Below are 16,138 nucleotides of genomic sequence, written 5' to 3'. Positions count from 1 at the left end.
GTCCCGCCACGCTACGAACCCAGCGACCCGAGTTCGATTCCAGCTCATGGCAACCAACACGGGTGACGATTATCTGAACTGGTTCTGGGCCTCCCCTAGGTTGACCCAGCCTCAAATGAGTACCTGGTGCGATGTGTACACGTCGCCACTAGGGGAGACAAAGGCGGTTGGGCGTGGTCCTGGCCACCCACCCCGTTGTGTGTCGTGCCGGCCTTCATAGGTGCTACTCGCCAACAGCATTTCACCATACTTCACCGATCCGGGTCATTGCAGGTTTGGTTGAAGGATGGAAACACCCGAGGAACGGTTCAGATGCTCCTAACAGCAAGCCACTGATGTTATCCTGCTGTGATTAAACACCGCGAGAGAGAGGGACGCGTGGGTGAGACATTCCGGGGGGTGGGTGGGCGTCGTGACCTCGTGTCAGCGGGCAATTGCAGGGGCCGCGCCTTTACCAAAAATTGTTTTTGTGTTATCGTGAAACGGAAAATCACATTGGAAGAGCCGGAACTTATTTTTCATACCGGCCCCTCAATTGACTCCAGCCGCGTTTCCGACGGAACCGTTTCGGGTGGGACTGGGACCACCCCGCCTCCCTCCATAAACACCGCAGACTCTGAACGCGCCGATTATTAATTTGTTTTTTTTAGCGCAGCCGCTACATTGTTGTTGTTTATTGTAGACTAACCATGGAACTCTCCGACATATTCTACGTCAAGGCCGAGTACATCGAGACAGTTGAGTCGTTTACGCCTTTCGACTTTTTTTGTTTGCGTCCTAGTCAACGGGGGCCTAGGGCGAGCTAGTCCCAGGTCCCACGCCCTAAACTCTTTAAATCGTTAAACTAAAAGAACCTTTAACGATGCAACGTTTCGCTATCAACGCGTTAATTGATGCGCCGTTAATTTACGAGCAACGTCGGTCCATGCGTGTCTGTTTTGGAAGGATATTTGTGATGTGTTGTTGTTTTTAATGGACTTGTGCCGGTGAACACCGCGGGGAGCGGTGGGGCAGCGGTTAGCGCCACGCTGCGCTACGAACCCAGCGACCCGAGTTCGATTCCCACTTGTGGTCAACACCACCGGTGATGAATATCGTAATGGGTCCTGGGCATCTCCTAGGTCGACTCCGCCTCAAATGGGTACCTGATGCAGTGTGTTAACATCGCCACAGGGGAGACAAAGGCGGTCGGGCATGGTGCTGGCCATTCACATAGCTGTCAACCCACACGGTTTACCCCGTATTCTTGTGCAGGGGAATTTTAGTTTTCACGTCCATACGTTTATATACGGGCAGCAAAAAAGTGTCTTTGTGTTTCTCCCCTTGTGATGGGACTTTGTAGACTGAGCGTTGAGATTTATAAGCTGCACGGGGTGACCAATACGGTCTGTAATGAGGTAGGGCACTGATAAGGGATTGACAGGTACGTCGTAGTGTAGTGTATAGTAGTATATAGTGTAGTGTATAGTGTAGTGTATAGTAGTGTATAGTGTAGTGTATAGTAGTGTATAGTGTAGTGTATAATAGTATATAGTGTAGTGTATAGTAGTATATAGTGTAGTGTATAGTAGTATATAGTGTAGTGTATAGTAGTATATAGTGTAGTGTATAGTAGTGTAGTGTATAGTGTAGTGTATAGTAGTGTATAGTGTATAGTGTAGTGTATAGTGTAGTGTATAGTAGTATATAGTGTAGTGTATAGTAGTGTAGTGTATAGTGTAGTGTATAGTGTAGTGTATAGTGTAGTGTATAGTGTAGTGTATAGAAGTGTATAGTGTAGTGTATAGTGTAGTGTATAATAGTATATAGTGTAGTGTATAGTAGTATATAGTGTAGTGTATAGTAGTATATAGTGTAGTGTATAGTAGTATATAGTGTAGTGTATAGTAGTATATAGTGTAGCGTATAGTAGTATATAGTGTAGTGTATAGTAGTGTAGTGTATAGTAGTATATAGTGTAGTGTATAGTAGTGTATAGTAGTGTATAGTAGTGTATAGTAGTGTAGTGTATAGTAGTGTAGTGTATAGTAGTGGAGTGTATAGTAGTGTAGTGTATAGTAGTGTATAGTAGTGTAGTGTATAGTAGTATATAGTGTAGTGTATAGTAGTGTAGTGTATAGTAGTGGAGTGTATAGTAGTGTAGTGTATGGTAGTATATAGTGTAGTGTATAGTAGTGGAGTGTATTGTAGCGGAGTGTATAGTGTAGTGTATAGTAGTATATAGTGTAGTGTATAGTAGTGTATCGTAGGGGAGTGTATGGTAGTATATAGTGTAGTGTATAGTAGTGGAGTCTATGGTAGTATATAGTGTAGTGTATAGTAGTGTAGTGTATAGTAGTGTATAGTAGTGTAGTGTATGGTAGTATATAGTGTAGTGTATAGTGTAGTGTATATTTTAGTATGAACGTTGAGATTTATAAGCGGCACGGTGTGACCAATATGGTCTGAATTTGTCTTAATAAGTCGGGGCACTGATAAGGGGTTGACAGGCGTGTGAGAGCCTCCCCCACTCCGTGTTAGTCGCGACGGAGGGTTTGGCCATACTTGGCCACGCTGGTCAGTGCGGGTTGATGGAACGCTGGAGCCAGGGCCCGTTCAGATGTCGCTCGCCTCTGCAATGTGATCGCGAATCGAACTTAGGATGGCCGACTTCATAGCGCTGCAGGATTCACGTCCTTCATTTAACCAGGTGAGATGACATTGAGATTCTTTGAATCAGGTGAGATCCATTGAGATTAATTACTCACATCAGTCTCTTCAAAATATTTCGGCTCAAGCAAGTGCGAGGTACCATTCATCTCCGTCGATTGCCTGTCGCCGGCGGTGGAAATTCCACATTGCCATGGCGGGACCCAGTCCATTTCTCCTCGCTCTAACCCCCTTTTCCCCGTTCTCTCTCGTCAGGCCTCGGGAAACAAAGTGAGTCGACAGTCCGTGCTGTGCGGGAGCCAGAATATAGTCCTGAATGGCAAGGTGAGTCTGTAGCGAATGATTATGGTGATTTCCACAACGGTCACACGCATCGCCCTGAAGCTAACGCTAATGCTACAGCAGAAGAACTCGCACCAAGACGCGCACTAATACCAGCACACGGATTAGTCGCCTGTTGCAGAGGTTCAGGGTTCATATCCAGCAGCCGCCCTGGTTACTACCGCCGAAATACCACGTGCCTTCTGTTCAAAAGTGGACGGTAAAGAGTGGGCCGCTAAAGTAGAAAATTACACCGAAGTGTATTCAATGAAGATTGTACACAGGTAAACCATCGCCCCCCCCGCCTACTGGTGGACTAATGCCCCAGGTCCCTCTTGCAAATGAGACTCAACCTGGTCTCTTGAAACAAAATAAACTTGAACGCTATTACAACAACACCCGCCATTCACCAATAATAGAAGGTGACGCCACCACGGTGTCGAAGACTCACTGACAGGAGGTCACGGGACAGACCCAGCAGGTGCCACGGGTTGACTGACTGAGACGACTGAGATGACTGGCCGATGCACCACCTGTGCCCCCTACTGTGCCAACCTGCTGTGTTATAGCCACCCGGTGTTCCGCTCGTTGTGAGCGTCGCTCCTCTGCCCTCCATTGTTGTTGGAGGGCGACTGCCTCCAACTGCCCAGTAGCAGCAGCGTCCTTCACGAGCCTCCTCCACAGAGGCCGATCTTGATCCCACTGGGACCGGTCTTCGGCAAGTCCACTCAGCTCCACGTCCTCCTGTACCGCATCAGTCCAACTCTTCTCCAACCCATGTTGTGCCTGTTTAGCCCCCTCTATCCGGCCAAACAAAAGCTGCTCGGGCATGCGGTGGCTGGGCATGCGGGCTACATAACCCAGTGTATTCCACTGTAGTGTTATCGTGGAATACACTCTTGACACGAATACGTTAGCAGTAACACTGCCACTCATACTAACACTAGTACTGTTAGTAGCATGAGTATTAACACTCGCACTATCACCCGATAGCATCATAATGAGAAGATTATATTTGCCACCGATTAAAGCCCGTACAGATAAAAAGCTCATTTTTTTATCAAGGGGCGACTTGGCCGGCAGACGACATTGAAGCGTTCCACAATTATAGATTTAAAAAACGCACGCAATCATGATAGCAAAATTGAGTGATTTGAATAATAGACTCGGTTTAAACAAAGGGCAGAGGTGGCAGAATGCAGATGCTGAGAGACGAAACTCAGGCAGTTCCAAACACTCTGGGGCAGCAGCGACATGAAATGCTTTGGATCCAAATTGTCTTCGAAATCTGGGAACTACGAACAGCAGCGTTCTTCTTTCAGCGAGGGTTGGGGGCCACTTTCGCCGATGAGACATCGCCAGTGTGAGGAGGGCCGCCACACATTGTAAACCATTGGGGTGTTTGTGACAGCAGCACGATGATGATGATGACGGTGGTGGGGTGTTTTCACTCTTTGTGTATTGTCGGGGACCGCCCATCAGGGTCTGCCAGTGGCCTCCGGGCCTTGCAATGAACAACACCGGATTAATAGACGTGAGCACGGTGAGTCTACAACGCTCGTACTATGCCCCTGACCGTGCATTGGTCTCCGCTGTCTCAGACGATCGTGATGAACGACTGCATCATCCGCGGCGACCTGGCGAACGTGCGAGTCGGGCGACATTGCGTCATCAAGAGCCGCAGCGTCATCCGCCCGCCGTTCAAGAAGTTCAGCAAGGGGTGACTCGCTCACTTCTCACGCCATCACCACCGTCGTCGTCATCGTCATTACCATCGTGGTTACCGTCATCGTCATTACCATCGTGGTTGCCATCATCACTACCATCACCACCATCACCACCGCCATCGTCATTACCAGCATGATTACCGTCACCCCCACCGTCATCATCACCCCCGTCATCATTACCATCGTGGTTAGCATCACCCCCCACCATCGTCACCACCATCGTCATCGTCATTACCATCATGATTACCATCACCACCACCGTCATGATTACCATCACCACCACCGTCATGATTACCATCACCACCACCGTCATGATTACCATCACCACCACCATCGTCACCACAGTCACCACCGTCATCGTGATTACCTTCACAACCATTATCATCGCCACCACCACGTCATTGCAATCATGATTACCTTCACCATCACCACTGTCATCATGATTACCGTCACTACCATTATCATCACCACCATCACCACTGTCATCGTCGTTACCATCATGATTACCATCACCACCACGATCATCATAATTACCATCACCATTATTGCCACCATCACCACCGTCATCATTACCATCATGGTTACCGTTAATACCACCATCACCACCGTCATCATGTTTACCATCGACACCATTATCGCCACCATCACCACCGTCATAATTAGCATCATGATTACCGTCACGACCATCATCACCATAATCAATGGGTGAGACCTGCACGCTACACACATCGTCGTCATCATCACCACCAACATCATCACGGTGTGAGATTCACACATACTACACACATCAACACCACGATCATCATTGTCGTAATTACCATTATTACCATCATTATTACCATCATTATTACCATCATTATTACCATCACCATCCAGGGGTGAGACACATTACACATCATCACCACCACCATCACCATCACCACCACCATCATCAACGCATCACAGGGAGATCGTTGTCTGTAAGTGTAGAGCGTATACGTGTATATCCAGCGTCTGTGTGTGTGAACGCTGCGCTACGAACCCGGCGACCCGAGTTTGATTCCCGCTCACGGTCAACACCAGTGACAATTATCTGAATCGGGTGCTACTTGCTCACAGAACTTGCCCCAAAAGTCTGTCAAGGCTACACAGGAGGGGGGGACCTTTACCTTTGTGCGCTCCTCAGGGTCGCGTTCTTCCCTCTGCACATCGGGGACCACGTGTTCATCGAGGAGGACTGCGTCGTCAGCGCCGCGCAGATCGGATCGTACGTCCACATCGGCAAGAACTGCGTCATCGTGAGTGCTCGCACCCTCCGCACGGCGACGACACGGAACCGGTCCGCAGGTTAAACCCGAGGGATGGATGGATGGTCGGCGGGGGGCTCAGGCGGGGGGCCCCTTTTGGAGCGTTCCACGTCTCGTAGGTGGGAAGGGAAGGGAGGGGCAGGCACGAGTGTGGCCGAGACAAAGGTCCGGGTTGCTTTGCCTTGGAGCGACGGGCCCAGGTAGCTTGCGCACAGCGGCGTTATGCGTCTGATGAAAAGATAATGCCGCTGCGACTGATTCGAAGCAAAACCTCGGCTGCTGAACCGGGTCCGGTCGTAAAAACAAACTGCCCAAGTGCGGAGAACTCCACTCACCGGACAACTGCTCTAGAAAGATCCCCTGTGTAAGTAACCTTCATCAGACCATAGAGGCGAGTGCCGTTTGCGAGTAGCAGCACCTGCGTACTGTGGCACATGAGGGGGGGGGGTGGCCAGCACCGCGCCCGGCCGCCTTTGTCACCCAAGTGGCGATGTTTACTACACGCCACACTGGGTACACTCACTCGCACACACGAACACACACACACACACACGTACCCTCACACACACACGTACCCTCACACACACACGTACTCACACACACGTGCCTCGCACACACACGTACTCTCACACACACGTACTCTCACATACACGTACTTTTACACACACACACACGTACTCTCACACTGCAGACCAGGGGGCGACCGTACAAACCCCACGCAGAAAGGCACACCCAGGCCTGGAACTGAACCCGGGCGCCGCTCGCCATAGGCTCGCTGTGAGGCACGGGTGTTGTCGGTGCGTGACGCCACCGCGTGCGATTATGTGCGACTGTGTGCGACTGTGTGACTGTGTGTGACTGCGTGCGACTGTGTGTGACTGCGTGTGACTGCGTGCGACTGTGTGTGACTGCGTGTGACTGCGTGCGACTGCGTGTGACTGTGTGCGACTTTGTGCGACTGTGTGCGACTGTGTGCGACTGTGTGTGACTGTGTGTGACTGCGTGCGACTGTGTGGCACTGTGTGCGACTGTGTGTGGCTGCGTGTGACTGTGTACGACTGTGTGTGACTGTGTGTGACTGCGTGCGACTGCGTGTGACTGCGTGTGACTGTGTGCGACTGTGTGCGACTGTGTGTGGCTGCGTGTGACTGTGTGCGACTGTGTGTGACTGTGTGTGACTGCGTGCGACTGCGTGTGACTGTGTGTGACTGCGTGCGACTGCGTGCGACTGCGTGCGACTGTGTGCGACTGTGTGCGACTGTGTGCGACTGTGTGCGACTGTGTGCGACTGTGTGTGACTGCGTGCGACTGCGTGCGACTGCGTGCGACTGCGTGTGACTGTGTGTGACTGTGTGCGACTGCGTGTGACTGTGTGCGACTGTGTGCGTCTGTGTGCGTCTGTGTGCGTCTGTGTGTGGCTGTGTGCGGCTGTGTGCGGCTGCGTGCGGCTGCGTGCGGTTGCGTGCGACTGTGTGCGAATGCGTGCGTCTGTGTGCGTCTGTGTGCGACTGCGTGTCTGTGTGCGACTGCGTGTGTCTGTGTGCGTCTGTGTGCGGCTGCGTGCGGCTGCGTGCGGCTGCGTGCGACTGCGTGCGTCTGTGTGCGTCTGTGTGCGTCTGCGTGCGACTGCGTGCGACTGCGTGCGTCTGTGTGCGTCTGCGTGCGACTGCGTGCGGCTGCGTGCGACTGCGTGCGGCTGCGTGCGTCTGCGTGCGACTGCGTGTGTCTGCGTGCGTCTGTGTGCGACTGCGTGCGACTGCGTGCGGCTGCGTGTGTCTGCGTGCGACTGCGTGTGTCTGTGTGCGTCTGTGTGCGACTGCGTGCGACTGCGTGCGGCTGCGTGCGTCTGCGTGCGGCTGCGTGCGGCTGCGTGCGACTGCGTGCGGCTGCGTGTGGCTGTGTGCGGCTGTGTGTGGCTGTGTGCGTCTGTGTGTGACTGTGTGCGTCTGTGTGTTACTGCGTGTGGCTGTGTGCGGTGCAGGGCAGGCGCTGCGTGCTCAAGGACTGCTGCCGCATCGAGGATGGGACGGTGCTGCCGCCGGAGACGGTGGTGCCTCCCTTCACCAGCTTCTCCGGCTCCCCCGGTGAGTGCGGGCGAGCGTCTTGGCCTTCACTCGCGCAGCCGATGCAATCTCTAAACTGTAATAAGTCATTTTTAAAAATACTTTTTTTTAAACACGCTTTAATGAAATGTACCGTACTAGTAATGGCAGAACTCCACGACTCCAGGAAGTGGCCCCGAAGCTTGCCATAACGTAAGGGACCGTGGTGATTTAAAGCCAACGTCAGTTGAGCGTGGACAATTAGACCCAAGCCGAAACATAACATCTAAAAAATATATTTTTTAAATACATTGTTTTTTATTTTTAATGATAGAATATAGTATTGTCATCAGTATGACATAAGTATACCAAGTTTGCAGTCGATACCACATTGGGAAGTGGGTTAAAATTGAGTTACAAGATTTGAGGATGCGACAACAACAACAGACAGAGTGAGTTAAATAAAAGCGTGTAATAATAAATCGACTCTCAACTATCTTTTTACTTTACCGGTGTAAAGAGCCGGAAACAACAGAGACCGCTCGCCGGACGCGGTGCGCGCGCAAACGGACGGTCGGCAATTGCGTCAGGGCCTCTGATCGGTGCAGAGAGGCCTGTAACGAGGATTGGGTTTGGGCCGGAGAGTTGAACCGATTGGACGAGAAATGCGAGCGTAAAAGGCGGGGAAACGAGGGTGGACCGTCGGCGGAGATGGTGGACAACCGTCAGGAGGAAGAGGAGGACGACGAGGGAGAACGGCCGAGGGAAGTGGGGGTGAGCGAACACTGAGAGAGAGCGGGGGGGGGGGGGGTTCGAGGGGAAGGAGGGACGCTTGGAGAGAGGACGAAGTCGGAGCATTGAGAACCAAATCCCGGGCCTAGAAATCGCGTTGCTGTGTCCACAGTAGTTTCAAGTTTCATGTATTAGGTCTAGCCCTGTGAGCCATGCGGCTCGTGAGTCGGGTGCAACCGCAACAAACAAAAACATGAACGGAGAAGATCAAACGACGACGCGCAACAGAAACATCCTGGGATAAACCAGCAAATCTTCCAGAAGAAAAAAAAACACCACCGCATTACAACACCATGTACAAAACTCCCCGTGTGACGCAAGACTAATGAAGGCTGTTAGCAAAGCGAGGGCGTGTGTCGGCGTCACTCCACCAGGTGAGGCCCTGCTGAGCTACCGAGCTGTCTTGTCAGAAGCGGCCTGGCCTATCACAAATGATATCGCGACGAAACGGCGGCTTTTTGGACATTTACAGCCGCCACTCTCAACGCGCGACGTTGATTCTCAATTGTGGAGGGAAAAACCCGAGGACCCGGAGAGAAATCCACGCGACCACGGGGCGAGAGAGACACGCAGATTCCAAATGTACAGCAGGCATCAGGGTCGGGATCGAACCCACGACCTCCTGCATACCAGGCGAGGTGGTTAACATCTCGCCACATTGACGCCCTACAGAAGGCTACACAGGGGATGGGTTAACTCATCCCATCATCTGTCCCTCCGAGGTGGATAAAATGAGAACCATTAAAACAATAAGTACCGGGTCAACCGTGGTCTTTCGTACGGCTGCTCGTGTAGATGCAGAGCCACGACTCCAGTGTCAGAGTCAGGTGGTCAGGCCAGACAACCGCGTCAGGAGCACGCGGAGTAGTGAGTGTATCGTCATTGTCGTCGTCGTCGTCGTCGCTGTGATGTCTCCTTTGTGGATCTGGGCATTGCGTCGTTATATATGAGCGGGTGCGAGTGTGTGTGTGTGCACGCGTCTTAGCTTAACGTCGTTTATGTAGCGCCCGGAGCATTAGCAACGATACAGCGCGCGCGTGCGACTTGTGTGGTGGTGAGGATGAGGGGGATTTAAATAGATGAGAGGAAGTAGTGGGGCAAAATTTGTGATGCGTGAATTGGGTAAAAGAAAAATTTATGAAAGCAAATGATGACGAATGGATCAGATGGATGGGGAATGATGCGCTTCAAACCCGGCGACCCAAGTTCGATTCCCACTTGTGGTCAACACCATTGATGAATATCTTAATCGGTCCTGGGCCTCCTTTAGGTTGAGTACCTGGTGCTGTGTAGTAAACATCGCTACTCGGGAGACAAAGGCGGCCAGGCGTGGTGCTGGCCACCCACCCCCTCGTGTGCCACAGTGCCGGCCTTCATAGGTGCTGCTACTCGCTAACAGCACTTGCCCCAAATAGATGTAAAGTCTATACGGGGGATCTTTGCCTTTGGTTCAGGACTGTGCACCGGGGAGCTACCTGAATGCACACAGGACCTGATGATGGACGTGACCAAGAGCTACTACCAGAGGTTCCTGCCCATCTCACAGGTCAACTGAGAAGAGGTGAATGTCACCCTCGTCGTCATCATCTCCATTGTCGGCTCATCATCACCGTTGTCGTCGTCGTCATTGTCATCATCACCGTCCTTGTCGTCGTCGTCGTCATCATCATTGTTGGCTTTATCATCATTGTCATCGTCGTCATCATTGGCTCATCATCACTACCATCATCGTCATCATCATCACCGTCAGCAGTAGCATCAGTTTCAACAGCAGCTGCAGCAGTAACTGCAACGTTGTCAACATCATCTCCATCTCATCGTGGCTGGCATCATCATCATCATCACCACATAAGCGGTGGGATCAGCAGCAGACATCGCACAAGCAGCAGAGTTATCATTCGCAGCAGTGATAGTAGCAACAGTGACAACATCATCATCAGCATTTCCATAATCGGCAGCAGCAGCATCAGCAGCCACATGATTTACCGTCAGTGGCATTACCATCATAATTACCAACATCATCAGCAGTAGTAACAACATCTTCATCATCATTCATAATAAAGGTTTATTATGAATAATATTGGTCGCGAAAGCCTACGTGTTAATCTTCATCATCAGTTAATGCAACATCATCACTGGCATCATCATCATCACACTTTTGTTGATGTTGTTACAGTTGTAGTTTACGTAGTGATATCTATGAGAGAAGGACCCCTTTTGCCAGCATCAAAAATGATGAAAAATAAGAATAGGTGTTTCCCTTTCTGGCAATAATAAAACAGGAGTTGTTTTAAGATGTTCGAACACCAAATCAAAACAATGTTTGCATGGTCACCACAAGTACTTTGTGTGATTAATGCAGTAAGTTGATTCCTTGCAAAATGTTTCTATTTGCCATTTGAACATCTTAACACAACTCCTGTTTCATTGCCAGAAAGGGTAAACACGTATTCTTATTTTTCACACATGCTCTGATTATAATCTATGATGCATTCTCTTTGAAACTGATGGGCCTACCCCAGTGTCGGCAGCCTTCCTGATGGCTTCGTCTCACCAGCGGTGTTAGACCAGAGAACAGCAACGAAGACAAATACCTAAAGCTGGGCCTGAGCGGCTTTATCTATGGCAGGGGGGACCCCGTTTGCGAGCATCAAAAATGATGATGTAAGAACAGGGGCTTCCTATTTCTCGCAGTCGGTGTCTGTTTGGCGTTAGAACATCTGAACACTCGTGTTGCTCTTGCCAGGAAGGATCAAAGCCGATTCCTTATTTACACACAGTGATGTTGGTAAGAATAATCACGATGCAGCTGCTGCTGCATGAGCTTCTGATGCAGCTGATGATGATGTCAACTTTTAGAAATTTTTTATGTTTTGTCCGTTTTTGTTTTGCAGGAACTTGGACTGTTGTTAGCCTTTTTGTTGCGTTCAACTCGAAGAAAACATCTCCGCGTAAAATGGTCGCAAGAGTCAACTCTCGATTACCATTTGGAGCATGGGGAGGGGGGTGGGGGCGGTGGCGGGGGGGTAAGAGTGGCACGGCTCAAACGTAAACCACGGATAATGCAAAATGCATGTAAATGACGATATGAACCGTATTCATATTGATTAGCTATGGGTGGAGTTGTGGGGGGGGGGGGGCAGACTGTGACCACGTCTGTTTTTATTGCTTCTATAAAGTAGCTGTTGGATTACTTTGCCAGGATGACCCCCCCCCCCCCCGACGAAGCGAGGAGTGGCGAGCAATCGCTTCAATTGCCGACAAGTTAGCGGTCGCGTGGCCCCATCCACTGCCTCTGACCGTCCACCAGTGAGGAGCGGAGCTACTCAACTGGTTTCCTTAACCGACGTGGTTGTGATCCCATGTCCACCCACTCTGACCGTCCACCAGTGAGGAGCGGAGCTACTCAACTGGTGTCCTTGCGGTTGCGTGGCAACTCGAGTGTCGAGGAAGCCCCGACGGGTGAGGAGCGGCGAATAATGAAACCGGCTCGCACTTCAAGACGTTTTTATTTATTTTTGTTCGCAATATTTCACCCGCAAGCCGGACAACGAGGAGAACAACAACAATTCGCCAGTCGAGAGTTCACTTGCGGAAGGAGAGACACACTGCTCCTGCCAGCGGGAATGTGGAATTTACAAGGTTCTTTAACGATTCGCCGTTGACTCGTTCAACGAATTGTCACGGTTCCCGACTGGCAACCTCATCGGCAGCGGCAACGCCATCACCGCCATCACCAGCAGCAGCAGCATCATCATCGTACGCTTAGTGATGTCGACGGTTGTAGATTATGTTGATCTTGATGGTAATTATGTATGTTTGTTGAACTTCTTTCGCACTTTACGTAGCCAACCGTGCTAATCGGAGATGCGGGGGAAGGACAACACACTATGGGTCTCTGTGAGTAGTCTATGCGTCTCTGCGTGAGTCTGTGGGTCTCTGTGTGAGTAGTCTATGGGTCTCTGCGTGAGTCTGTGGGTCTCTGTGTGAGTAGTCGATGGGTCTTTGTGAGTGTATCAGCCTACTGCGGTTGTTGCCCATCTGAGCACTCTCCTTGCTTGGCTTCCGATATCCGACGAGATCGGACGAACGGAACGAGTGAGTGCGTGCAAAATCTAAATGACTGTCCAGCAGCGTGGAGTTATGATGCAGCTACTTATGATGCTGCTGATGATGATAACGATGATGCTGGTAGTAAAGATGTCGATGCTAAATTTTGACCAATATAGAGTCCTTCTCGTTTTCAGCCGTCTCTTCTGTACCGTTTCCTCTCGATTTCCCCGTCTCCTTTTGTCCAAGTTGCGGCCGCTCCGCGCGACGTCACGGCAGTGTGCGGCGACCGGCAGCACGGAGATTTTTTTTGTGTCCACCGTGGACGATCGATTCCGCACTCTGTCAATCGAGCCGTGGGTAACGTCGACCACCACGTGCCCCCCACGAACGCGATGACGATGACGACCGCCGCTGCCGATTTGCTGTACAAACCACAAATCTGTCTATCGCCTGATGATGCCGGTTGTAATTACTGGCGAAACGTTGTACTCAGATTGTAAATGTTGTGGCTTTGCTCTCCAACACATTGGTGGCGATGTACTAGTAACGAATTGACATGTTTTGTTTACGCGACAAACCTTACTAAATGGCCGTGTCGGGTGGTGGCGGGTTTAATGACACATTTACGCGATCTAACTAAAAAAAACCCTCCATTATGAAAGAAAGCATCACGATTAAACATGTCAACGGAATCAGATGTTCGGGATCTTGCCTCATCTCGCTCGGTGCACCACACGAGTCACATGGGTTTGAGTTTTATCGACGGCAGCGTCGTATCATTTGCACCAAACCGCATCTCGCAATCGCCGAGGAACCTCCGGCAGAGCTGGAAGGCAGCAGCAGCAGACAGGCGGTGAGAAAGAGCTTCATAGCTCATCGGATTCTGATTCTAGATTTGAAGCTTTCGTAACTGCAAGGATTCATACTCTTAGGTTTTTTCGATAAAGTCACGTAGGTAACAGTAAATCTGGCTGTGACGGTCCCACCTGATGACGGCGACTTGTGTTGCCTCCGAAACGTCAATTTTTATTTCTATTATTTTTATTATTTATTCTGAGTCGGCGCTACCAACAGTTGCCCAAGATCTGCAGTCCTCTTGTCTTTATTCAGGAGTTTGCGCGTCTTATCTCCCCGTGGTCGCGTGCATTGTTTTCTCCGGATCCTCCGGTTTTTCCCACCACATTTAGAAACAACGTCGCCCATGGTCAGATTATTTGCTGCTATGGATGTCCACCTGATGATGAGAAGCCGCCACTTCGTTGAGCTATCATTTGTGATGGCCCGTGAGCTTTGCCTGGTAAAATAAACACAGCTATGCGATTTAAAAGTATGGCCTTTTTGCCAGGATCAGTGGAAAAAAATACAAGACTAGATTTTACCCTTTCTGCCAATAAAACAGGAGGAGTTGAGATGTTCAAACACCAAATATAAACCTTGTGGTTAATGCGAACTTGATTCCCTGCAAAAGGTGTCTTTGGTGTGTAAACATCTTAGCACCTTTTTTTATTGCCAGAAAGGGTAACAGATATTATTATTATTACTATTTATTCATAGTTATGCGATTTGTTTACCTTTCCGATACTTTGCACGCCTCTCGTCTTCTGTTGCTGTCACCTTCTGACCCCGTGCCCCGACTGGACATCCGTGAAACAAGAGCTTCACAGCTCATCGGCTTTATCCTGCGGTACAAATAAACCTTCTGATTAAGACGTTTTCAGTCAATTCACGAGTGTCTACAGGTGTGGTGAAACCGGAACACGGGGAGAAACCCCACGTCTTGCACGGGAGGGGAGGGTGAAACGCTCTATCCCCCTTCAAGGTGGAACAGATGGAGATTAGTCCACATTTTTTCGGTACCGCGTTCATGCTGGGCCAGGGTACCCACGACTCTTCGACTTCCACGGCGAAGGGAGTTTTGCAACAACATCCCTGCGTGATCTACCGACCCCTCGCTGTGCTGGGTCACAGGGCAGCCACGCGCATAGCCACCACCGCCCATGAGGTATTGCGTCATGTTTGTGATGTTGCATTTTTTTGTTTACATTCAAATATCGGCAAGTTATTTACTCAATTAATATAAGAACTTACTGTCCTTCATTATGGACAATATTCAATATTTGTCATGAATTCAAACTAATACATTTGTTGCACGTTAAAATGACTACGTGGACTCTTCTACTTGTGAACATTCGACTTACACACTTCCAGAGATACGAACAAACGTGTCCGCATGTCCAGTTGCCTGTTCGGACCGGGAGTCGTAAGATTAACCGCCATGCAATAGACGGATGTGGTGGCATCTACAACATCTGCAGAACGTGAAGACCCAGTGGCGTCTACATCTGCAGAACGTGAAGAACCAGTGGCATCTACATCTGCAGAACGTGAAGAACCAGTGGCATCTACATCTGCAGAACGTGAAGAACCAGTGGCATCTACATCTGCATAACATGAAGAACCAGTGGCATCTACATCTGCAGAACGTGAAGAACCAGTGGCATCTACATCTGCAGAACATGAAGAACCAGTGGCATCTACATCTGCAGAACATGAAGAACCAGTGGCATCTACATCTACAGAACGTGAAGAACCAGTGGCATCTACATCTGCAGAACATGAAGAACCAGTGGCATCTACATCTACAGAACGTGAAGAACCAGTGGCATCTACATCTGCAGAACGTGAAGAACCAGTGGCATCTACATCTGCAGAACATGAAGAACCAGTGGCATCTACATCTACAGAACGTGAAGAACCAGTGGCATCTACATCTGCAGAACATGAAGAACCAGTGGCATCTACATCTGCAGAACATGAAGAACCAGTGGCATCTACATCTGCAGAACATGAAGAACCAGTGGCATCTACATCTGCAGAACATGAAGAACCAGTGGCATCTACATCTGCAGAACATGAAGAACCAGTGGCATCTACATCTGCAGAACATGAAGAACCAGTGGCATCTACATCTGCAGAACATGAAGAACCAGTGGCATCTACATCTGCAGAACGTGAAGAACCAGTGGCATCTACATCTGCAGAACATGAAGAACCAGTGGCATCTACATCTGCAGAACGTGAAGAACCAGCGGCATCTACATCTGCAGAACATGAAGAACCAGCGGCATCTACATCTGCAGAACATGAAGAACCAGTGGCATCTACATCTGCAGAACGTGAAGAACCAGCGGCATCTACATCTGCAGAACGTGAAGAACCAGTGGCATCTACATCTGTAGAACGTGAAGAACCAGTGGCATCTACGTCT

General features: G+C 50.0%; 1 protein-coding gene across 2 annotated transcripts; it reads left to right on the top strand.

Moving 5' to 3' along the window:
- The first annotated feature begins 563 nt into the window (after positions 1–563).
- On the top strand, positions 564–15,016 carry DCTN5 (dynactin subunit 5). Of its 2 annotated transcripts, none has more exons than XM_078880732.1 (7): positions 564–737; positions 2,905–2,973; positions 4,572–4,690; positions 5,863–5,974; positions 7,965–8,067; positions 10,272–10,378; positions 12,208–15,014. In XM_078880732.1, the coding sequence occupies exons 1-6, from the start codon at positions 690–692 to the stop codon at positions 10,370–10,372; spliced, it is 552 nt and encodes a 183-aa protein (XP_078736858.1). In that variant the 5' UTR covers positions 564–689; the 3' UTR covers positions 10,373–10,378; positions 12,208–15,014. The 2 variants fall into 2 exon arrangements, with proteins under 2 accessions (XP_078736858.1, XP_078736857.1); XM_078880731.1 differs by having other exon boundaries at positions 565–737; positions 11,712–15,016.
- The last annotated feature ends 1,122 nt before the right edge of the window (positions 15,017–16,138 follow it).

This window comes from Lampetra fluviatilis, chromosome 58, assembly GCF_964198595.1.
Source record: "Lampetra fluviatilis chromosome 58, kcLamFluv1.1, whole genome shotgun sequence".
Lineage (NCBI taxonomy): Eukaryota > Metazoa > Chordata > Hyperoartia > Petromyzontiformes > Petromyzontidae > Lampetra > Lampetra fluviatilis.
This window is presented reverse-complemented; position numbering and strand designations above follow the sequence as displayed.